A 25,897-nucleotide genomic window follows, 5' to 3' on the forward strand; every position below is an offset into this window, starting at 1 on the left:
GTATACACCAACTTTTATATTATTTTAGTCACTGTATCCTGTTGACTTTGGAGAGTACAAATACCACCTAGTTTAATTTACAGCTTATATGTAAAAAAATATTAAATGAAAATTACTGAATCTAACTTTATTATTAAAACATAGTTTCTATGTGTATTTGTTTCAAGTGTGTTCAAGTTGATGAAAGATAATTTTTAATAAAATACTAAATGTAATGTATTAATACTAGAAATAAACAACTTTATAACAAAGCACTGTACTAACAGTTTAGGTTTTGTTATAGTGAACACTCCTTATGAAGCTGTAAAGAAAAAAGTTGAGCATCTAATCAAGTAATATTTTGGTGTTATAAAGTAGTTTATTTCTAGTATTAACATATCTTCTATACACCAATACTACAGAAATTAAATAAATTGTATGTATATTGTACAAGATAAAATTCAATCTAATGTAAGCTGTGGTTGGGATACTTTCATGCATGTACAAAGTTTCATGTATTGTGTCAAAAGAAAATAAGGTGAATTTATTGTATTTATATATTAAAACACGTTCACCGTTTCCAAACACCAGCTTTGTGTCATTAAATAATCATCAAAAGAAAGATTTCAATTCAAATGTTTCAGTGCCTTAATTCACAAATTAACAACTACCCTTTTCACAGTAGAAATAAAATTACAAAAAATATATTGCAATCCAATGAAAGAAATAACATAAAGATTTACAATTAGATAAGATTAACCTCCCTGACAATTCATGAATCTTCACATGAGAATAGGTTCAGTATATATTTGTACATAACTGACCTCAGATACATTCTATTTGTGAGTTAAAACTAATGTGTTTCCAAATTAATACCTAGAGAAATACTAACAAATCATTTAATACTAATGTATCTTTCTTCTCACATTCGTATTCTATGCCTGCCCAATAAAATATACTTGGAATTAAAGTTCTATTTATAATGACATTAAAATATCTGGTTCTTGTAACTATTGTAAATAAACAATAATTCATTTTTATTTTATAAACAATTCAAACATTGTACTAAAGAGCAATAACTAGTGGAAAACTTACTCTTTTCATTGAAATTCTATGAATAGAGCCATGACACCTTATCTTAACTTGAATTTCTCGATTATTACTGTCAATTTTATCAATGTTTTCTTGAAACGAATTGCTAAGGTCATCATTATTGTAGATCAGACAAGTTGCTTTGTACAAAAGTTCTGCCTCTTGCAGTTCCCTAATTTTCAGAAAAAATTAATATCCCATAAAATTTCCACTAATGTTAAGACCAAGAAAAAATAGTGTTGATTGGAACACTATACTTCTATATGAAAAAAAACAACAACATGACTTAAGAATATATAATCATGTGACAGTCATCTGGAAATTTTCTCAAAATTATTTAAGTCTCTCAGCCTTTTACTAATAAAACTTAGTTTCTGTATGAAAAAGGTATAAACAAGCAACAAATACTATAAGAGAAGAATGAGTAAATATCTCTTTGTACAAAACATAACAGATAGGAAGATGAAAAAATGATTTGGTGATTTTGCCAGAAAATCTGGAATAATTTCACATGCAATGCACACAGAAAGTAAAAAATTATCAGATGAAGTATTTTCTGAATGATCTGATGTGGCCTAAATGATTAACATTAAAACTTTTAGATTTGATTACAAGTTAGTTGGTTGGCTTGTTAATCTGGTGTTTTATGGCACAAAGCAGCTAGGCTATCTGTGTCAATCATCCAGTAAAAAGTTAAAGTAAATTTAGTAAAATTCATTAAAGGAAATTAGGGTAAAACAAAGTTTAAAAAAAACAACATAAATAACATAAAACCAATGTTTACATCTAGTCTACAACATTAAGACAAAAACTACAGTAATACAAGTTGTAAAGGACTTTCTGTAGCATAATTGTAATTATCATAACTTGCCAGGAAGACTAACAGGTAAATACAAAAACACTATCAGTCACCTGAAGTTGGCCTTTCCAGTCCTGGTTTCGAGTTATATGATGTTATGGCCAGTTTCTAATTTCAAATCAAACTAGATGGACTGTCATTCTTAAAAGGGATTCACATTAAAAAAGGTCTAATGTATAAATTAAAAAACTTAAATGGCATTAAAAAGATTAATGGCCTTCAAAAAACTAAAAAACATTTGCAAGGTGGACAGTGTCACCATCACCAATAACACTGTCTAATGTTATGGATAAACCTTGGGACAGAACATGTTTAAAATGGTGCCAACATTGAGAGTCGTAATGAGGGCAAGAAAGTAAAATGTGGCTTATTGTGAACTGAGTCTTACACAGACTACACATTGGTGAATCAGTTCCAGATAAAAGTAAATGATGAGTTAAGAAACTGTGACCAATGCGTAGTCTAGTTAGAACAACTTCCTCTTTCCGATCCTCATGGAAGCAAGATGGCCAAAGTCCAATATAGGGTTTTATTTGGAAAAGCTTGTTTTCGAGTTGCTCACTCTAAGTCGACTGCCAGTTGGCACGGAGCCAAGCCTTGAATACAGGACCATAGTCCACATATGGTACAGACACAGCAGTGATAGTGCCAGAGCAGATAGATTTACGAATACCAACATGGCTTGGTATCCAGAAACACTGAATAGAAGTAGATGTTAAAGAGAAATGGGCAAGTCAGTTTTGAATATCGGCGAGAACAGGGTATGAATTAACGTAAAGCGATTCCAGGGCCAGTAGAGAACTAAGCGAGTCAGTATAAACAGTGCAGTTTAAGTACTGCTTAGCTTCTATGTGATTCAGGGCAAGAAAAATGGCGTACAGTTCAGCAGCGAACATAGAAGCTGTAGAGGGGATTCTCTGTGCAACCACTAACTACAACAAACTATGGCAAAGCCCACACAGTCACCTGATTTCAAACTATCTGTATACATAGGAATGGAAGGATGGTTCGAAAGATGTTCAGCAAATAACACACAGTATTTCCACTCGGGAATATCTGCTTTTCTCAGATGACTTAAAGATAGGTCACATTTGGGGACTTTTAAGAAGCTATGGTGGGATGGGCTGACCAGTGGATACAGCAATGTTATCCAAGGACAGACCTAATTCATTCAACTGTGCCTGGATATGAAGGCCAAAATGATCAATGGCAGATTGTCTGTTCTGAAAAAGTATGGCCCACCTAGGAAGGAAAACACAACCTCAGGTGGGATGCTTTAGTAAGGAGCGAAGTTTTGAAGCATATTGTAAAGACAGTTGCAAATGGCAGAGGTGCAAAGAAGGTTCATGAGACTGTGCATAAGCTCTGAACAACTATAGATCACCAACAAATAACAATTTCTGTAAATCAGCCATTTTCAGTCAAATATAATCTGTTTATGAGTCACGCTTTGCTCCATCTTACTTCAGGAACTTCTTAAATGTCACACACAAATGGTATTAAAAAACATATCAAATAACATATTCTGGTTTGAAAGATCTAATAAAAACACTAAACAATATTTACAAATTTAGTAATTAACAGTGAAGAAGCAAGAAATGATTCCTGTGTTGGAAAACAAGTTGAGATTGACAGTATATTTCAGGACAATCTTGAAACAAAAACATGGATTCCTAAGTCAACACTGGACAGATTCTTCTTACTGCCTACCTTGCATAATTTACTTCCAAAACACACATGATCTTTTGTTCATATCTATGAATATTATTCACTTAATGCTTCTAAAAATCAAAAAGTTAGAAGACACAGAAATATGTTTCTTTAGCTAGAATCACAGAACACTTTTGTACTGACTTTTCTTAACACCATTACAAAGTATTGTACAAAAAAAATCTTCCATTCTGTTTTATAAACATGATATATAAATAGTAGATCAGGGAGTAAGGAAGCTTAAATGGTAAAAGATAAAAATAATTTGTTTTCTCTTACTTTACTAGAAATATTTAGATCAAAGAGACTTCCACATGCATGTTTAAACTTTAGCTGTACTATATATAGATCAGGACTTCATAATATCAGCATATTAAACAATGTTTGTATAAGTAACAAAAATTAAAGCTTTTACAATGTATTAAGCCAAAACTAAAAGTTATTTTATTATACATGATTCACAGAATAACAATTCAATTATAAACTTGGTTGCTGTAATTTCATCTAGGAGATATGTCTTTTAATTAATGTAAGCACTACATGTATTTGTTCTGAGTCAGTGATATAAAACAACACGCTCTCCACAGACAAGAATATAAAAAGTCATTCTAGGCTCCTAAGTGTATATCAAAAGAAACCATAAAATCAGCATTCACAACACATATCTAAATCGTGTTTCTAGCTTTGAGTATTCAGAAGTACTGTATGAAAAGTTAATCACAGAAAATATTTATCATTCAAAATATTTATAGTGTCACAAATAAAAACTGTAAATAGTTCAATTTTATATTATTTTGTAGTACTAAAAATGTTTCTTTTGAAAGATACGCAAGAGACTAACAGAAGCTAAACTTGTAGTTTTACTACATATGTTAGTAAGTTTTATCTAAGCAGGTGCAATAACTAAACAATATTAGCAAGTGAACAATGTTATACCAAAGTGAATTCCATCTGAAACAATCAAATTCTAAATAGTGATGTCAAAAATCAAAAAATTTGTTTTGTTTGCACATTTTACTTACTACAAGCCAAATGTTTATAAAATACTATCCAATAACTCAGCATAACTTGTATTATTATTTCACAGGGACATTTCAATACAAAAACAAAGTTTCAGAAGAATTAACTATTTTACTTTGAGTACATTAACTAAGTTCAAAAAATACTATAACATGATTACTGAACAGCTGATTTGAGTACAATTTTCACTGTGAACAGAACTAAACAATTCTTACAAACCCTCTATGAGATAAACAGCCCCAACCATATTTTGTTGTACAAATCTATTTTGAGTACACACATACACTTAAAGCATTTAAAATTAATATGACCATTTCCCACAGCCTTTCTTCTTAATTAATGAGCCTTCAAGAAGAGAAGCAAGTAATATTAATAAAAAAAGGAAAAATAAAAAGGAGCTTCCACAACAAAATAATGTATGGAAATTAAAAACTTGAAACAGCTCTGTCAACAAAACAATTTAAAATTAGAGAGTCACAAACATACCTATCAAATATGTCACAGTGACTACACTCAAATGAAAAGGATAACAGAAGCCCTCTGAGGAAAATGTTATTAGGTGTGTCATTTTACTGACGTAGTGTGGTTCACACACCAGAGGAATGAACACACAGTGGAGCCTTTCATGATAGTTTTCCCAACTCAGTTTTTAGGATTTCTGAGCTTCCAGCAGAAAACAATTCATGAGTAATTACCAAATTTTTCCAAAATATTGTGATGAATTTCAGGAATTATTTCATAGTTTTACTTGCCATGAGTCCTGCTCTTAACCTATACAAGTAAGTCATTTATATTATTCACAGTGGGCATTTGTAGTTATAAATACACTGTTGTAGTTAATGATTGTCAACTTTACCCCACAAATATCTACTATCAATAATATAAATTAGTTACTCTTAAAGGTTAAGAATAGGACTCATTGCATGTCTTATCATTACAGATTTGTACTATTTTCTGTAAAAATTTAATATTTCAGCCAGATTTTCCAATGTATCACCTTCTCATGTTAAAGTAGAAATCCTGACAAGTACCATTAAATGCTACTCTTAGCACATATCCTTTTACGGACAATAAGAAATGGTAAAAATATACCTCAAAGCAAGTACTTAGGGAATGAGAAATAAAAGTTTCAAATAAAAACAACATCCTAAAAACAACTATATTTTTTATTACAAGTTATTCTCTTTGCATTTTGTATATTCAGTGATATATGTAATAAACATTCAGCTTTCTTAATTTACATTTATGACAAAATTTAGACCTATGTCTATAACTTAGTTTGTGACTTAATAATGAATACATTTCAGTAAAATTTGTTGATTGGTTGTTTTAGTGTTTTATGGCACAAAGCAGCTAGGCTATCTGTGCCAAACATCCGGTTAAAAGGTAAAAATAAATTAAATGTAGTGAAATACATAAAAGGAAATGAAGGTAAAACAAAACAGTATTGAAAAACAGAAAAAACATAAAACCAATGTTAACACCTAGTCCACAATGTTAAGAGAGAAAGCAGAGTAAGAGAAGTTGTAAAGGACTTTCTCTAGCATAATGGTAATGATCATAACCTGCCAGGAAGACTAACAGATAAGTACAAAAACCACTCTCAGTCACCTGAAGTTGGCCTTTCCAGTCCTGGTTCCAAGTTATGTGTCATAACAGCCATTATCAAAAGGTATAGTAATAAAAGTTTTAAAAGACATGCAGCAAAATCGTAATACTAATTAGCCAAATATCCGGTAAAAAGGTAAAAGTAAAGTAAATGTAGTAAAATTCATAAAAGGAAATGAAGGTAAAAACAAAACAGCAATTAAAAACATAAATGGCATAAAACCAATGTTGACATCCAGTCTACAAAGTTGTAAAGGACTTTCTGTAGCATAATGGTAATGATCATAACCTACCAGAAAGATTAACAGGTAAGCACAAGAACCACTGCCAGTCACCTGAAGTTGGCCTTTCCAGTCCTGGTTCTGGATTATGTGTCATTATGGTCAGTCCCAAAAAGTGAAGTAACAAAAGTGTTAAAAAACATGCAGCAAAATTGTAATAACAACTTGCCAGGATGATTAATAGGTAGTTCAAACAGCAGCGTTAGTCACCTGAAGTTGGCCTTTCCAGTCCTGGTGTCAAGTTATTTAACGTTATGGCCATTTTCCAATTTCAAATTGAACTAGAGAGATTGAGACTCTTAAAAGGGAACCACAATTAAAAAGGTGTTATGAATAAATAACAAACACTTAAATGACATTAAAAAGATTAATAGCCATTAAAAAACTAAAAACTTTATCAAGTTGGACAGTGTCACCGTCACCAATAACACTGTCTAATATTACGGACACACATTGGGACAGAACATGTTTAAAATAGTGCCGTCGTTGAGAGTCATAACGATGGCAAGAAAGTAAAATGTGGCTTACAGTGATTTGAGTGTCACACAAACTACACACCGATGCAACAGTTCCAGATAAAAGAAAACGGTGAGTTAAAAAACTGTGACCAACTTCCTCCATCCAAACCTTATGAAAGCTAGACAGCCAAAGTCCAATATAGGGTTTTATTTGGAAAAGCTTGTTGTTTCATTGCTCACTCCAAGTTGACTGCCAGCTGGCACAGAGCTGAGCCTTGATTACAGGACCATAGTCCATGTAAGGAATAGGCACAGTGGTGATAGTGCCGAAGCAGATAGATTTAGCTGTCATGTCTGCAAGCTCGTTCCCGTGAATACCAACGTGGCCTGGTATCCAGAAAAACTGGATAGAAGTGGATGTTAATGAGAAATGGGCCAGTCAGTTTCGAATATCAGCGAGAACAGGGTGTGAGCCAACGTGAAGCGATTCTAGGGCCAACAGAGAACTAAGCGAGTCAGTATAAATAGTGCAGTTGGAGTACTGCTTAGCTTCAATATGATCCAAGGCAAGAGGTATGGCGTAGAGTTCAGCAGTGAACACAGAAGCTATAGAGGGGATTCTGTGTGCAACCATCGAACCACAACAAACCATGGCAGAGCCCACAGAGTTACCTGATTTGCAACCATCCATATAAATTGGAATGCAAAGATTGTTCAAAAGATGTTCAGTAAATAAAAACGGTACTTCCAATCAGGAGTATCTGCCTTTCTCAGATGACTTAAAGAAAGATCACATTTGGGGACTGTAATAAGCCATGATGGGATGGGCTGACCAGTGGATTCTGCAATGTTATCCAAGGACAAACCCAATTCATCCAATTGCACCTGGATGCAAAGGCCAAAAGGAGCAATGGCAGATCGTTTGTCCTGAAAAAGTGTAGCCCACTGAGGAAGGAGAAAACATCCCCAGGTGGGATGCTTTGGTAAGGAACGAAGTTTCGAAGAATATAGTAAAGACAGTTGCAAATGGCGAAGGTGCAGAGAAGTTTCATGAGATTCTACGTATAAGCTTTGAACTGGGGAGGTGCAGAAAGCCCCAGTGCAAAGTCAAAGTCCTTGATGATGAATGGGGTCCAGCATCATTAAGGCCGAGGGTCTGGCAGAGCCATAGACCATTGATCCACAGTCGAGTTTCGATTGAATAAGAGCACGATATATCTTTAACATAAAACATCGATCCCCGCCCCAACTGGTGGTAGAGAGGACACGGAGAATGTTCAGTGCTCTTGTGTATTTGACGTGTAGCTGCTGTAAGTGTGGTATAAAGGTCAGCTTACAGTCAAAGATAAGCCCCAAGAACTTGTTCTCAGGGACCACTGGCAGTGAAACTTCACCAATACGGAGTTCAGGATCAGGGTGAATACCCCATTGGCGGCAAAAGTGCATGCAAACGGTTTTGGATAGAGAAATTAAAGCCGTTCGCCGTGGTCCACTTCAGTACATGATTGAGGGCAGTTTGTAGTTGCAGCTCAGTATACCTCATGTTCGCCAACTGACACGAGATGTGAAAGTCGTCGACATAGAGCCCGTTTGCAACAGTTAGAGGGAGTTGTTCAATGATGGCATTAATCTTTATACTGAAAAGTGTGACACTCAAAACACAGCCCTGAGGGACCCCAAGTTCCTGTAGAAAAGAATGGGAAAGTGTCGAACCCAAATGAACTTGGAATCTCCTGTCCATTAAAAAATTTTTAATAAACATGGGTAAATGGCTATGTAACCCATATGTATGGAGGTCTCGCAAAATGCCATACCTCCATGTTGTGTCATAAGCCTTCTCAATGTCAAAGAATATTGATACAAGATGCTGTCGTTTGAGAAAGGCTTCTCTGATTGATGTTTAAAGTTGAATAAGGTGGTCCGTGGTGGAGTGCTGTCATCAGAACCCACACTGGGTGGGCGAGAGGAGGTTGTTCGATTTGAGGAACCAAACAACACGAGTATTAACCATCTTCTCTAAGGTGTTACAGAGACAACTCGTCAAAGCAATTGGACAGTAGTTTGAAGGAATCTTGGGATCTTTCCCAGGCTTAGAGAAAGGTAAGATAATAGCCTGGTGGCAGACATTAGGAAAAATATTCTCCTGCCAGATTCGGTTAAAAACAATTAGAAGAATATCAAGAGAAGTAGAAGAGAGATAGCACAGCATGTCATAGTGTACATCATCAGGTCCAACAGATGCACTGCCAGACCGATGAAGGGCCATTTTCAGTTGCACCAGTGTAAAGGGACAATTATAGTCAAAGAGAAAGTCAGTTTGAAAGGAAAGAGGTAAACGCTCTGCCCGAGTCTTGATGGCCAAGAAGATGGAGGAACAAGCAGAAGTGCTAGATACCCTGCAAAAGCTTTCACCTAGAGTATCGGCGATGCTCCGGACAACAACTACCTCTTAGCCCTCAGAGAGTAAGATCGAGAGGGGGGAAAGAATTGTAGCGCCCACTGACCTTTCGAACCCTGTCCCATATGACCTTGGAACTGGTGGTAGAAGGTATGCTAGTTGTGAACTTAATCCAAGTTTCCTTCTCGCTTTGACGTATTACCCAGCTAGCACATGCACGGGCCCATTGGCAAGCGATGCAGTTTAAAAGTATGGGATATCTATGGAAAGTATCCCAGGCCCGTTTTTGAGCCTTCTGTGCCTTGTGACAGGCAGGATTCTACCATGGACGAGGATATTGTGGAAAACGTGTCGATGTTTGAGGCATACACTGAGCAGCTGCTTGTGTAATACAGTCAGTTACCACTGCCACACAGTCGTCTATTGATGGCTGACTGACAATGGCATGGCAGGATCAAGTTCTGCAAGAGCAGTGAAAGTGGACCAGTCTGCCTGATCCAGCTTCCACCGGGGCATGCAGGTAGGGTGGCATCGACCATGGCCAGTCTCTCTCAAAAGTATAGGAAAATGATCACTGTCTAGTGGATTATTGTCAACCCTCCATGAAATATGGGAGAATAATGAAGGGAAGCAAACCGAGAGATCAATAACAGTGAAGGACTGACTAGATGCATGAAAATAAGTGGAAGAACCAGTATTGAAAAGATAAAGATTGTGATCAGAGAGCATATGCTCTACAGAGCAACCCCTCCTATCAATAACAGCACTTCCCCAGAGGGAATGATGTCCATTAAAGTCCCCCAGGATTAAAAGGGGAGATGGCAACTGTTCAATAACAGCATCAAGGTCTGATTGATCATATGTCTCTCCAGAGAACAGATAGAGAGAACAAACAGTGATGGTATGACCAAAGGAAACACGGATGGCTACAACCTCCAAGGGTGTGTTGAGTGACAAAGACAGGGTGGGCACATGCTGATCAACCAACAGTGCCACCCCTCCATGTACTCGACCATCATACAGCCTGTCATTTCTGTACAGAGAAAACTGCTGAAAGGTGATTGTATCGGCACATTTCAGAAATGTTTCTTGTAAGGAAAGACATACAGGATAGTAGGAAGCAATTAGTGTTTTGATGTCATCTAGATTAGAATGTAAACCTCGACAGTTCCATTGTATGAAGGTGGCCATTTTTAATGACGAATAGACAAAGTGGCTACTGTTTACAACCACATCTTTTTTCCTTATTGTCCTTATTGGGAGGAGGTCTAGCAACCTCCATGAATCCTGCCCTGGGTCGATTGGGCAGGTCTTTGTTGTTGGAAGGGGATTCCAGTGACTGAGGATGCAGTCGAATGATTGTTTTGCATCTTGGGGTGGGAGAAAAAGATGTATCTGAAGAAATGCCTGTATCTGAAACCAAAGGATGTGCATCTTGGGGTTTGTTGGAATGTATGGGAGCAACAGAGATGGCTGTAGAAGTTGATTCATCAACCTTTTTAACCATGGAGGTCAAAAGGATTTTCATTTGTTTTGAAAATGATTTTCTTGGAGGCACAGAGAGATCTGTCTGCACTCCCACTGTAGTTGTGGAATGAAGCGCAGCAGCATACGTCCGAAATGAAGTGGCAGACAGCAATTTCAGAGCTTCAAGATAACTAATGTTATGATTCATTTTCAAATGCTGCACCTCTTTTTCCTCCAACCAGTTTGGGCAAGAACGAAAGTAGGAAGGGTGAGAACCATTGCAGTTGACACAACGTGAGTTAATGTCACACTCACAGGCATCGTGGTCCTTGCCACCACAACGAGCATGTCAGGGAACCACGACATGACGTCTTTGAGTGCCCAAACCTCTGACATTGGAAACATCGGAGAGGGTTTGGAATGTATGACCGTACCCTGCAATTTAGATAACCTGCCTTGATGGTGGCAGGTGCACATGGTGATGTAAATGTCAAAACGAGGATATCTGTCAGCAGTGTAACTCCATCTTTGCGAGTGGAAATGTACCTCACTGCAGAAACTCCTTGAGTGGAGAAACCAGTGAGAATCTCTGACTCGGGGACGTTCTTCAAATCCCTCTCAACAATAACTCCTCATGATGAATTCAAGGTAACATGAGGGGTAACCTCAATAGGTACATCCCCAATTCTCTTTGAATTCAAGAGGAGTTCACTGTTGTGGGGAATGGATGTTTCAACCAATATGTCTCCAGATCGAAGCTTCTTTACTGACTTTGGAGAGCCAGCAAGTCCCTCTAGTCCCTTCTGAATAAAAAAAGGGGGACATTTGCCCTAAAGGTTTTTCTGAAAGAGAATGTAATATAAGAAAATGAGGTACGTGTGTTACAGATGTTGAAGATTGCTGCTCAGAGTCTTCAAGAAGTGGTCATTTACCTATTGACTGCTTTTTCACTACTTTATTTAAATTTTTCATAGGAGGATCCACAGGGAAAGAGGAAAATTTTGGTACCCACTGACCCCACCCACCACGGAGCCCTATGAGAGGATGCACTACAATGTCATGCAAGGACACTGCAGCAATGCCAGGGTTTCGTGAGCACTATACCCAAACACCAGCATCAGACACAATGTCCACAACACCCGTTGAGAACTTCCAACACAAATACTTGGTTGACTCTAGCCCAAGTGGACCAGCCAGGTGGACCCAAGGGGGACCACTCAAAGGCCGCCTGTCTACAGGAATTCAAGGCCAAAGTGGTGTGTTACGGTTGGACCCCTCAACCACCAGGATCCCCTCCTCCCTTTCACGGATCACCATGCATGGCAAACACGTAGGTGAATGTTTAGATCCCAGAGGAGGTAACCAGAAAGAACGGAACCTTCCCTGGAAAGTCCCCTCACCACGTACAGGAATCCACACCGAGAAGTTCAGTAAAATTACAAAACTAGCTTAATATTATGGTAATACAGTAATATTGCACAATAATATTAAGAAAAAGGTGTTTATTATCTGACTGCTAAAAGCTCAGAATAAATCTCAAATTACAAAAAATGAATGATTCTAACTTACTTGAAAAGTTTGTTACTTTTAGAGCTGACTTTTCTGGTCCTATTACTTTTGAGGTGCACAGATGGTGGTGGTGAAGGTGACCTGAGTTCATCTTTCTTTTCTTGGCTGAAATATTGAATAGAAATTAGGGATTTTATATTCAAAACAATGTTCCACCACACAGGGGACAACTCAAGTTGTTACCATAACCTATTGGTAATACTGCAAAATACATATTAATGTTTAAAATAAAAAAAAAATTATATTTCAGTTTGAAGCTATACAATGAGATATTTGCACTGTGCCTATCACAGACATATATGGAGACCCAAATTTTAGCATTATAATCCTTCAAGCTTACTACTGAGCCACCAGAGGGTTGTGTGATTAAAACAAGGAATTACCAGTACTAACACGAGTATACTGTTGCATTATGAACAATTTAGAAAATATTAGAACATTTTCTTTACTATTAGTTACATTTACAGCTTGCTTAAATATTATTAGATTGATATCTTAAATATTTTAAATATCTTACACTTCAATGAGCTTAAGAGTTTGCACACACACATACACATGGCTTTCTAAAAGATCCTTGCTAGAAGACATTACTGATAAACCATATGAATACAATGCCAGTCTACTGAGCTTCTGTAGACTGTTAAACCTATTAAATGTTTGCTGTAATTATGAATTTAATTAAATTATATCCATCAAATTTGTCAAACTTTTAGTAGATGTCATACAACTAGTGCACACAGGTACTTTGTTTTTTGAAAGTATTTTTATGTTTCTGAACTTATATTGCCTTCACTGTTTTGTGAAAGGTGATTTTCTTATTAAATATAAAAATACTTCCTTTCACCTTACAATTTTCATATTCCATCTACATAATCTTTACAACCTCCTAAATTAATGTCAAAAGTATTTTCCAGAAACATTTGTAGTTTTTTTCTACTCTATCACTATATAAGTACCAAAATCACAATGTGAAACAAAGAAAATAAAAAAACACAATAAAATCATTTTTTTTTCTAAAATGACTGCATTATTGTAACAACAACAACAAAAAAGAAGTTAAATTATTACAGTGTAAAACAGAAATAAAAACTTAAGTTGTATGTTTAACTTGCACATTAATGCCTTGTAACAGTTCCTTGTGAAAAATGCCAATAAAATACATTTACGGGAGGACAGAATGTCAAAGATGTTGTTAGGTAAGCTCCTATAAAATATGGTTACAGTATAAATTTAACATTTTCTAATGTAATTGTGCTTCATTTGTTCCATTATTAACCACTAAGACGTGCTTTAGAATGTATCATTTTAACTTTGAAACACAAAAATTCTACCCACTCTTATGTATGTTTATTAATTAACTTTATTATAAACATAATAATCTTTAGATCCTTCCCAGGTTTAATAATAGGGAGTACAACAGCTTGGCGCCAAGCATCAGGAAAGACATTCTCCTGCCACATCCAGTTAAAGACAGCCAGGAGAATAGTAAGAGAGGCAGGAGAAAGGTGGCATAGCATCTCATAATGTATATCATCAGGTCCAACTGATGTATTGCCAGACCGATGAAGCACAAGTTTCAGTTCTACCAGTGTGAGAGGGCAATTGTAATCAGTCGAAAGGAAAGAGGCAGATGTTCAACTTGTGTTTTAATAGCTAAGAAGAAAGGGGATGAGTTTCAAGAGCTAGATGCATGAGAGAAACATTCACCAAAAGTATTTGGCAATACTCTGAGCATCAGCAAATTCATGGCCATTGAATATTAAAAGAGAGAGGGGGGCAGAAGTATACCGTCCACTCACCTTCCGTATCTTATCCCATATGACTTTTGAACTGATGGTTGAAGAAATGCTGGAGGTAAATTTTATCAAATATTCCTTCGGGCTTTGACATCTAACTCGCCAAGCCTGTGCACAGGCTTGTTGAAACGCAATGCAGTTTTTAAGTGTGGGATATCTACAAAATATATCCCAAGCATGTGAGCTTTTCATGTTATAGAACAAGCAGAATTCCACCAAGGGCGGGGATGCTGTGGGAAAGATGTCCAGGTTTAGGGGATGCACTAAGCAGCTGCTTGGACAATACAGTTAGTTACTGCTGCTACACGATGATTTACATAAGATGGCAGGGTCAAGTTCTGAGAGAGCAGTGAAAGAGATCCAGTTGGCCTGGTCCAACTTCCACTGAGGCACATGGGTCAGATGGCACCGACCACAGCCAATCTCTCTTAATATGACAGGAAAATGATCACTACCCTGTGGATTGATGTCAACCTCTGAAGAAAGACAGGCTGTGATTCAAAAGCATATGGTCTATAGCATGACCCCTCACATCAATACTAGAACCACCCCAGAGGAGATTATGCCCATTAAGATCCCCCAAATTTAAGGGGGTTGGCAGTTGCTAGATGAGGGCATCAAGGTCTGAGGGGTAATTTTTTCCAGGGGTAAGTTACAGAGAGCAAACAGTGATGGTACGAGCCGAGGAGATAGGGATGGCTACAGCCTCCAAGGGTGTATTCAATGACAAGGACAGGGTGGGCACATGTTGATCAACCAGCAGTGCTACTCCATGTCCTTGTCCTATGCACGACCTGCCATTTCAGTATAAAGAGTATTGTCAAATTTTTACTGTATTAGTAGGTTTTAAAAATGTTTCCTGTAAAGAAAGACATTTGTGATGATAAAAGAAAATCAAATCCTTGATGTCAATCACATTTGATTGAAAACCTTGCCAGTTCCATTGAATTAGCATGGCCATTTTTCTTTATTCTGGTGGAAAATTTTGCATGGAGATCTTCTGCTTGCGACCCCACTTTTTTCTTTACTGGATGTAGGTCGATCACTGTCTAGTGATCCTGCTATGGATCAAGTAGGCAGGTCAGAGTTTGTAGACATATGTTCCAGTGGTTGAGGATGTAAACAAATGGGTTGTTTAATTTTTGGGGTGTCAAGAGAGGAAGACCTCATGGAAACACCCAGGCTTGAACAAGATAAAGTTGGGCAATGACTGGAAGATGTGGTAGGGACAGAAATAGAAGTAGATACTGATTTGTTAATTTTGGAGGGTACTAGATTAAGATATGCTGTTAAGGATTCTGTAGGAGGCACAGAAAGGTCTGTCTAGACTCCTACTGTAGTAGTGGAATGGATAACAGTAGCATAAGTCCAAGATGGAATTGGGAATAGTAATTTCCTAGCCTCTGGATAAGTAATATTATGAACTGTCAAATTGTTGTACTTCTTTCTCTTCCACCCATTTACAGCAAGAAGTAAAATAGGAAGGATGTGGACCATTACAGTTAACACAATGCAGTTCTAGTTGGTATCCAAAAGCATTATGGTCTTTACCAGCACAACAGGCACATGTTTAGAAACCACAGCAAGATGTTTGAGTGACCAAATCATTGACAATGAAAACATCTAACAAGATTAGGAATATAAGCCCGTACCTTACAATTCAGATATCCTGCCTTGATTGTGGTAGAAGGACGTGATGTTGTAAATGTTAATATTAGAACATTTGTTGGCTACATAATCCTGTCTCTACGAGTAAAAAATTCGGAGCACAGCTATAACACCTTGGCTGGTGAAATCTACGAGGATCTCCGACTCTGGAATGGTCTTTAAATCCCTCTCAACTATACCTGCTTTGAAATAATTCAAAGTAGAATGAGGAGTAACCTCAATGGGTATATCCCCAATGGTCTTCAACTTCCAGAAGAATTTGAATGTTGTGATGAAGCTGTTTCCACTAAAATGTCCCCAGACCGTAATTTTTTTACCAATTTAGGTGAGCCAGCACACCCTTCTGAATAACAAATGGAGACATCTGCCCTAAGGGTTTTTCAGTTAAAGAATGTATAATTAAAAATCACAGGACAGATTCAAGTTTGGTTTTGACCGTAGAGAGTTATCAATGCATGGTCGTTTGCCAGTAGTTAGATTTTTCTCTTTGTTGTCATCTTTGTTTACTTCTTTTTTGAGGGGTATCCATAATAAAAGAAAAGAATATTTTGGTGCACACTGACCCAACCCACCATGGAGATCTACAATGGGACACACTACAGTGCTATACAAGGTCACTGCAGTGACGCCAGGGTTTTATGAGCACTATACCTGAACACTAGTATCGGACATAATGTCCACTACACCTGTTGAAGACGTCCTATGCTGAAATTCAGTTGATCCTGGCCCAAATGGACTAACCAACTGATCTTGGGGGCCACCCCAAGACTACCTGTTTACAAGAATTCAAGGCTAAAGTGATGTGTTGAAGTTGGACCCCTCAATCACCAGGATCCTTTCGTCCCCTTCACAGGTCACCACACACAGCAAACATGAAGGTGGATGTTTAGATCCCAGAGGAGATAAACTGAAAGTACAGAGCCTTCTCTGGGAGGTTCCCTTACCATGTACAGAAATTCACATCAATGGGGAAGACCACAGAAAAGTCCTAAATATAAAAGGAAGACCAAAAATACACAAAAAAGTATGTTACCTGATCTTCATCATAGGTAGAATAACGAAGAACAAAGTCAGATCAAATATCATCCAAAGACAAAGTTGGCTTAGTTACAGTAGCAGAAGACAGAGGCTTGGGTTTGAAATAAAGAAAGTAGGATAGAGCCATCCATATGATGCACAACAGCAGAAATATTCCTCACTGACAGAATAGCTCTCCAGTCACTATTTAATGAAAACAAGACAACATCTACAAAGGAGAGTTTAGACTTTAGGAAGATTTAAAAACATGGACTCATGAAATTGTATTAAAAAAGATCCACAAAACCAATCTCACGAAAAGAATTAATAATAATTTCTATGTTTTATTTATCAATAGGTCTGGTATGTCCATGGCACTTAAGTCTTGGTCATTTTCATATCAACAAAAATGAGAGTAATTACATTCCACCAAAGCCTGAACTTCAAGCTAATTACAATGAAGTCAGAGAAACAATAACACAGACTATGGTATGCATGCTCAAGAATTCTGTAGTTTGATTATGTGAAGAGATCAAAGTAATATAAAGGAAAAATAACAATTTATATCACAAGCTCTGATAAAAAACAACTTTAAAATTTTTATATTTTTTCCCCTTAAAATCAAGAAAATAAAGGTTAGAAAAGATCTCTCAAATTTTAACTAAAATTTGACAGTAAGAAGCATAATAGTTTTCCAGCTCTTTATGATATAAAAACATTTCTGAACAGTGCAGTATTGAGGAAAACAATAAGCTTTTGATAAGTACTGTGCATGGAAGACGTGTTGCTTTTCTGTTGGTGGATGGCCATAGTATAATGCTGACTCCGTCACATTACACTCAGAAATGACACAACGTATTATGTAGCTCCTCTACTGTGAGGTGAGCAGTGTTTCAGAAACAAAGGTTTTCTGCCAAAACAAAACCATGAAAAAATATATATCAAAAGTTTTTACACCATTTCCAATATTTTAAGTACACAATAAAAACAAAATCTTACATGAATAGTGCAGCATTCTTGTAATAAATTTATCAAAGAGTGAAATGAAATGTTCAGATCTTAAAATGTTAATAGAAATATTAGTATCTAATACAGACATAATTTGTGTGTACTTTATCAAACAAATCTTCTTTCAATATTCTATTTCATCAAAGATCAAGTTATAGTGTATTATTACCTAGCTTCTGAATGTGAAAGAGCTTCACTAGAATCATCAAGGTTTATACATTCTTCAGTTTTCTTGCCTCGTTTCTTCCGAGTTATCTTATTTTTCGGTTCTGATAACTCTTCATCAGAAATCACATCAGGATCCATCAACAGAACTAAGCCATTAAAAAAATAAATATAGTAGTTACAAACTACAAAGCTGGGTAATTAATTTTATTAATCGATTACCTAGAAGATTTGGTTAGTGATTAGTTCTCAAGTAAAACAACCAACTTATAATATTATGATTAATTCACATAGCAGAATAAATAAATTGAAATGTTTTTCTCATTATTAATATTTTTGCTTATTTTAACTATACAAGTCTCACATGAGTATAATCATGATTACCCAGCTCGAATAATCTAGTTTTATTTAATCATACCATTCAAGAGTCATTTGATTCAAGATTTTTCCTGGACACATAGAAAAAAAAATTTAAACCCACCCTTTTGTTTTGAAAAATACTGTATATCCCCACTTAAATTCATGTAGTGTGCTGACCGTACTACTATATAAAGTAATCATTCCACAAGTCAACTGACCTATTAAAAAATAAAACTGTCTTAACAAAATAGCTTTTTCTTGTCAAATCTGAAAACTTGCGTTTTTCATTTTATCATCTTCAGAATATAGCACAAAGAAATTAAAGCATTTTACCATGTTGATCCACCTAGTAAATTTCATTCAGTTATATTCACTTTCACATTCCACATCTTAAAATAAAAATTTTACTTAAGAAATCTTAATCTATCCCTGTAAGGTAACTCTTCTATTCCAAGGATCATCATAGTATCTCTCCTCCAAGTCCTTTCCACTAAGTCAATATATTTTCTTAGATAAGGAGCTAAATACTGTACACAGTATTCCAAATAAGGCATGCAGGCTAACTGTAACTTTTATAATTACTTGTAATCAATATGACTGTAAATCCAACCTAACGTCTAACAACTTACTATAACAATAGTAACAGACCACTGCTGCAATGACTTGAGTGACCATTGACCATTTTGTTAAGATCCTTTTTCTCCTGTCAAGCTGTTGAGGTTGTTCCATTGATAATAAATTGTGTGAACCAAATTATATCCTAATAAATTACCTTGTACATTCTATAATTAAGTCATTTGATAAATATCTATCCAACTTACCAATTCATTAAAGACATTTTGTAATACCCCAATGTTATAAACACAACTAGAAGTACTTAACAGCTTCATGTCATAAAAAACACAAGTAATTTACTAACTGTGACCCCATCAATATCATTAATATAAATAAGAAAAACAAAGGCCCAAGCAATGACCCATAGAGCATTCAACTTATAACAAAATATCTGGATGGAACAGACACCACTAATAACTGTCTTTTGCTTTCTTCCACCCAATCACTCTGAAATTCTACTGACATAATTTTCTTAGCTAACCTTTTTGTGGCACATCTTCAAAGGATTTTTGAAAATCAAAGTGCATCAAGTCTATTCGCTATCCACTATCCAAATAACATGTAAAGTTCTCAAAAAAAAGAAAAAGAAATGATTAATAAGGCAAGATTTTGTTTGGTGTATTCACTTATCTTTTTCTAAATTACAAAAGAAAAAAATTATTTCATAATGTGCAAAGTTTACGTGAAAGATAAACAAGGTTATTATTTCATTATTCAAGATTTTATGTACTGATACATATTTCTTCTTTCTTTTATAAAATTAATTTCATAGTTTAATTATCATCAAAGAATTTTTTCAGATCTTTAAAAACTGGATGGCAACAAATGTATCTATCCAAACCAAACAACTTTTTCATTTTCTTAACTATTTACATAAATATCAATACACTTCTACACATTTGCATATTCTAATTTCTTGCTTATCCACTTTGACATGTCTATCTCATTCCACTTTGATAGAAGAAACTCAAATTTTCATTCTCATATACACAAGCATGGTTTCTTACCAACATGTAGGTCTGACAGTTGTATAAGCAAATATGTAGAGTTTTGTCTAGTTTTCGGAAGTTTAAATTAATTGTCTCTAAAATAATATAAAAATGTGCATGTTTCGTACATGTACACAGTCCTTACCATTTCCTAATAACTGTGTTTTTTTATTTTACTATGCAAATACCTAATAACCAATCATAAATTTTTACCTTACAAAAGTATGCTTTCATTTATCAAAACATTTTAGAACTTTACCTTTCTCTGCTAGTTTTCTCTTCATATTCCTGAATTTGTGGACTTGTGAACTATATATATGACAAGATTGCATTATTTCATCATCATCAACATCATCGTTGTCTATCACCACATGGAACTGTTTAGATTTCTTTGGTTGCTTCCTTGAAGCAGTCTGTGAAGAAACTTCATTTGAAGTACAAATAGATAAATCTTTATCTTCCATCCTGGTGTAGATCTTATCCTATTCCATACTCACTGTGACCTATATGTATATATATACAAAAAAGTATTGAACTATACAATAAGTGGAGTAACAATTCATAACACTAATTTGTGTTACTGATATTGAAATGAAGCATATTTGAAAAGTACTGCTATAAAACTTTCAGATGAAAATAAAAACTTAATCTAACAGTTTTTTAAACACATATCTGTGCAACATTACACTGATGCCACTTGCACAATGATACACTACACAACTGCAGTTCTACATCTACCGATGTGTCACAATGTTTTTCACCTGCAACTAAAGAATGAATAAATATATATGAACAAATTTATGAAACAGATGAGCATAAAAGATCTTAGCCTATTATTCAAATTACAAAGCTAACAATTTTAGACACAACAGAATTTTATATTCTGTACACGATTATGAAATTCGAATTTATTTTTAACAAATGTTTTACTGTAGTTTTTGGTTAAATCACGTAGAATGAGTAAAAAGTCAAAGTGCTTTTAACATTTAGAAAACAATCAGGTAAATTTGCACACACATGTATTATTTCAGTACACAGTCTTGTCCAAAACATAGCTCAATGGTTAATTCTAAGAGCCCATGAGGAATATAAGAGAATATGTTATATCAACCACATTACATCTGCAACATCCAGTGCTGGTGAGACCTTTTGTCCAGTACCAGTGCTCATCAGTAACAATTTAGACAATATGTATATTAATTCAGTTCCTTAATGAAGTTCACACCAGAACAACTATTGATATATATATATATACACACATGTATCATTAAGTTTCATGAACAAACTACTCTGGTGTAAATCATTAAGCAAGTGAATTGTGATTATTATTAGTTTTGAATGATTTATAAACCAGATTTTAGGGTAAGAACTAATAACACATCATCATTTATATGTTATTTATAATTTAAACACTGATTATATGTTTACTATTATTATATTTACTTTTTCGTTTTGCAAAAGGAACAATACAAAGCAATTTACCATCACAAAATCAGCTCTAGTACAGCCCTTTATAACCATTTATTAAACAAACAACATAACACTCCAGTTAAGATTACTAATAGTTTACATTTTCAATTGTTCCTCTCAAACAGACAAACCATAAACTGTTCAAGTCATTAACACCTGAATGGCTAAACCAAACCACCATTAGTTACTTTATGCACATTTCCATTATAATAGATGGTATTCAAAAGCTGTACAGTTTTCTAAATAATGTCTTATTATAATAGATGGTATTCAAAAGCTGTACAGTTTTCTTATTAGTTTTAATGTCTTATTCATTTGAGGTTATAAATAGCATTTTAGCTCTTAAAATCAAATATTCTACAAATGTAAATTAGATCAATACTCGATATTTTTGCCACAGCTGAACTCAACAGAAAGTTTCAATATTTTAAACTTAATCATATCTTAGTCTCTTTCCATAACATAAATACTCTTGTCTTAAAATTCCATTTCAAGTCATTAACACCTGAATGGCTAAACCAAACCACCATTAGTTACTTTATGCACATTTCCATTATAATAGATGGTATTCAAAAGCTGTACAGTTTTCTAAATAATGTCTTATTAATTTCATTTGAGGTTATAAATAGCATTTTAGCTCTTAAAATCAAATATTCTACAAATGTAAATTAGATCAATACTTGATATTTTTGCCACAGCTGAACTCAACAGAAAGTTTCAATATTTTAAACTTAATCATATCTTAGTCTCTTTCCATAACATAAATACTCTTGTCTTAAAATTCCATTTCAAGTCATTAACACCTGAATGGCTAAACCAAACCACCATTAGTTACTTTATGCACATTTCCATTATAATAGATGGTATTCAAAAGCTGTACAGTTTTCTAAATAATGTCTTATTAATTTCATTTGAGGTTATAAATAGCATTTTAGCTCTTAAAATCAAATATTCTACAAATGTAAATTAGATCAATACTTGATATTTTTGCCACAGCTGAACTCAACAGAAAGTTTCAATATTTTAAACTTAATCATATCTTAGTCTCTTTCCATAACATAAATACTCTTGTCTTAAAATTCCATTTCTCAAATGCATGACTTTGTACTAATGATAAATTTACACAATTACTAGAATTTTCTAATTGATTAATCATCAAGATGGATAAGTAAAGCAAACCAAAAAACCTGTAAATCTACAAACTGAATTTCAATACTAGCAGTGGATAGAGCATAGACAGTTTTTATCATAGCCCTATGCTAACAAACAAACAAATGTAATGCCAATACTTTAATTACTTGGACAGTTAGGATAACTGGATAGAACAAAAAATATTAATAAGTGGGAACCTTAATTTCAATTACTTGGTTATTTTTGGACTAATAAATTATTTTAATGCACATTGAGGCCCTAAAGTAACTAATTATGTTAATTACTTGAATTAATTACCCCAAACTCTACAAGTAATATCTTCAGAGAAATGATAAATCAAGGATTAAAGAGTACTATCACATAAGGTTATCTATTATTCAAAATTACTCTTAAATCAATTAATATCATAAAAATAATCAACAAATGTTTCCAATTATCATATCTTCAGTTATTGCAACTATCCAACAAACAAAATAGTCATTACAACTTTAATTACCTTCAGTCAATTCAATATTGTTCAGTCTAACTGATTAGCGTCATAGTTCACAAAATCCAATCAACTAATCAAACTTATGAGCATTTTTTATTATTCCATTCATCTATGTAATTGAAACATAAGCATTATGTTTATTTGTTGTTCAACATAAAGAAATATAATAGGCTACCTATTATATCAGGCGACAAAAACTGTCAAAATACAATCTGTAGTAGTCTTTTTAGTCCATTCATGTGGGAATAATCTTTTCTTTATTAGCCATCTACTGAAAATATTAATTAGTTGAATGTTATTGAATAATGAATACAATAATCATTCAACCAGCAAATTTCAGCTCTACTCACTCATTATGTGGGTGACAGAACAGGTATGGACTAGAGTTTCTAAAAGTTTTTGATTTCACAAAAAAAAAAAAAAAAAAAAATGGCTGAAAAAAAAAAATTGCATTACTGGGAGTTGAGAAAACACTAGTAAACTGACTTACAGCAGAGTAATTCTTTGTATTTTTAGCTGTATTCACTAAACCTGATCAGCAGTATGACTAAGGAATAAGAAATGGGCATAGTCATGAATAAATCTTATTATGAAAAACATCTAAATCCATCTAATATGCAACAAAAATTCTGAACGCATTAATGGCAAGTTGAAATATTTGGTTTATTTATGTAAAATACTAATTAGGCCTCTTTTGGAATACTAGGCCCAATTTGGATCTCCTTTAAAAGAAAAAATAATAGCCTTCTAAAATTTCATAGGAGAACTCTTATAAATAATTCCAAAGATAAAAGTATGATTTTACATTTACAGCAATAGGCTAAGGAGAAGTTACTGTTTATGTAATTATATGGATGCGTGAATTTGGTGTATATTCTTATCATAAAAGAATACGAAAAGATGCCACATAAAATGCTTAATAAAAGGTTATCTCTATAGGTATGAGAGATAAATTGTCTCACTAAATAGAAAAGTTACTAGACAGATGAAATCGAGTTCAGTCAGGCTGGATTAATGTCACAGATAGGGTACTCAATGATTCAACCTTCAGACGTTTGCTACTTTTGATTTACATCAATGAAATAGATGAAGTAATGATCAATAAGATTTGATTATGAAATGATTCATTATCAACTCTAGTGAAAGTTATCCTTTGTATTACACGTTATTTTTAATTAAACTTGTCAAATGATTATCCATGCCAAGCAATAAAAGAAATGCTATACAAATATATTTTATGTATTTGGAAACAAAATGAATTGTGTGTTTAAAACATACTATACAGCACTGAACTATTTATTATCACAACTAGTTTCACTGAACTTGATATAAACCAACTGTACCTGGTATATAGTACCATTTTTAAACTGTAACCAAGTGTTAACGTTTCAATTTATTTCAGTTGATTTTGTTATAAAATAGATACACTGAAATTATTAAATCTTTTAAATTAGATTACATAATTAACTGAAAGTAACAACGTAATTACAAATTAATGTTACTTTCTAGTTTTACTTCCTTACAGTTACAACTTACAAGTTAAATAACTTAGTTCACAACATTCAACAGTTTCAAGTACATAATAAACAAAACAAACTTTGAAAATTTTGAGCAATGTTACAAATACTAGTTATACTGTTATATGGTTCGATAAATTTCTTACGTTTAATCAAGTTTCAATCATTAGGATAAACAAACACGTTACAACAAAATAATTGGCGAAATATCACTCATTACCCCTAAAATTGGTAGCATTAACACTACCTCACTTTTGCTAACTTACAATCTAACTCTCCCTAGAAAAATCATAACGAAATTGTAGTACTTGTGGTAATAATTCAGGTGTGTTCCCACGTTGTTATCGATATCTTGGGAAACCTTACGTTAAAAATAAAAGAGAAAACTAAATATTAGCCAAACCTTTTAGAAGATTAATGTATTGAATACAAACGTACTACTATGTGTCGTATATTTATAGCAATCGCCTTCGTATTTAAATTCTAATGAAAGTCCACTTGATAACACAACCGAAATTCGAATCTTAGGCTTAACAGTCTACAGTTCACTTCAGCGCCAGCAGAACTTCGATTCATTCGAGTATATTACATACATAAGTTTGAAATATGTGACTCGTACAGTTCAAAATTAAAAATACGAACTCCATTATAAACATTAGCCCTGCAAAAATAGGTTTCTCACTCTAATTTTAGAGTACATAAGTAATAACATCGCAAAGCAACCATTTATAAATGACCAGAACAAACACCGTAAATTTATTTGTTGACATTTTTTTTTAATGATATCATTTTGTTTGCTGGGAATTGTTACGCAAACATGTATAAAGAGCTATCTGCATATAATCGTCTCTAATTATGAACTTACAAATTAGACGGGATAAAGCAAGTCTTTGGGCTATTCCTGTAGAATAAAATATTGTAATATTACATTCATTCCTATAGTACGCTGCAGATTTGGTGGGTGGATCGCATTCTTGTGACAGTGGTTACATAAATTGTGTACCATATAACCAAAACAAATTGCTAGACGTGTTAAATTCTGTGAGTTATAGTCTTGTTAAATAAATACCATACTTATTTTAATGATACAGAAATTAATATGTAGTGAAAGGATAAAAGTTAATTACTACTAGTTAATCTGATAAAAAAATTAGAAAAAACTAAATAAAATCATAAAGATAAAATAAAACCTAATTGCTTTAATATCCC

At 34.2% G+C, this 25,897-nt stretch overlaps 1 protein-coding gene across 7 annotated transcripts in view; it reads right to left on the reverse strand.

Annotated features, from left to right (window-relative positions):
* The window catches only part of LOC143222663 (NFATC2-interacting protein-like), a 39,825-nt gene extending 14,134 nt beyond the window's left edge, over positions 1 to 25,691 (reverse strand). The window contains exons 1-6 of one of the 7 annotated variants that reach the window (XM_076449510.1): positions 25,554 to 25,663; positions 24,997 to 25,049; positions 20,319 to 20,562; positions 18,100 to 18,244; positions 12,442 to 12,546; positions 1,075 to 1,243 (exon numbers count right to left, since the gene is read on the reverse strand). In XM_076449510.1, the coding sequence (XP_076305625.1) occupies positions 1,075 to 1,243; positions 12,442 to 12,546; positions 18,100 to 18,244; positions 20,319 to 20,523 (624 nt within the window). In that variant the 5' untranslated portion in view covers positions 20,524 to 20,562; positions 24,997 to 25,049; positions 25,554 to 25,663. Of the gene's footprint in view, positions 1 to 1,074; positions 1,244 to 12,441; positions 12,547 to 18,099; positions 18,245 to 20,318; positions 20,563 to 24,834; positions 24,854 to 24,954; positions 25,465 to 25,553 lie in introns of those variants that run through there. The other 6 variants (XM_076449492.1, XM_076449501.1, XM_076449485.1 and 3 more) reach the window with 6 other exon arrangements.
* Between the last annotated feature and the right edge of the window lie 206 nt (positions 25,692 to 25,897).

This window comes from Tachypleus tridentatus, chromosome 1, assembly GCF_004210375.1.
Source record: "Tachypleus tridentatus isolate NWPU-2018 chromosome 1, ASM421037v1, whole genome shotgun sequence".
Lineage (NCBI taxonomy): Eukaryota > Metazoa > Arthropoda > Merostomata > Xiphosura > Limulidae > Tachypleus > Tachypleus tridentatus.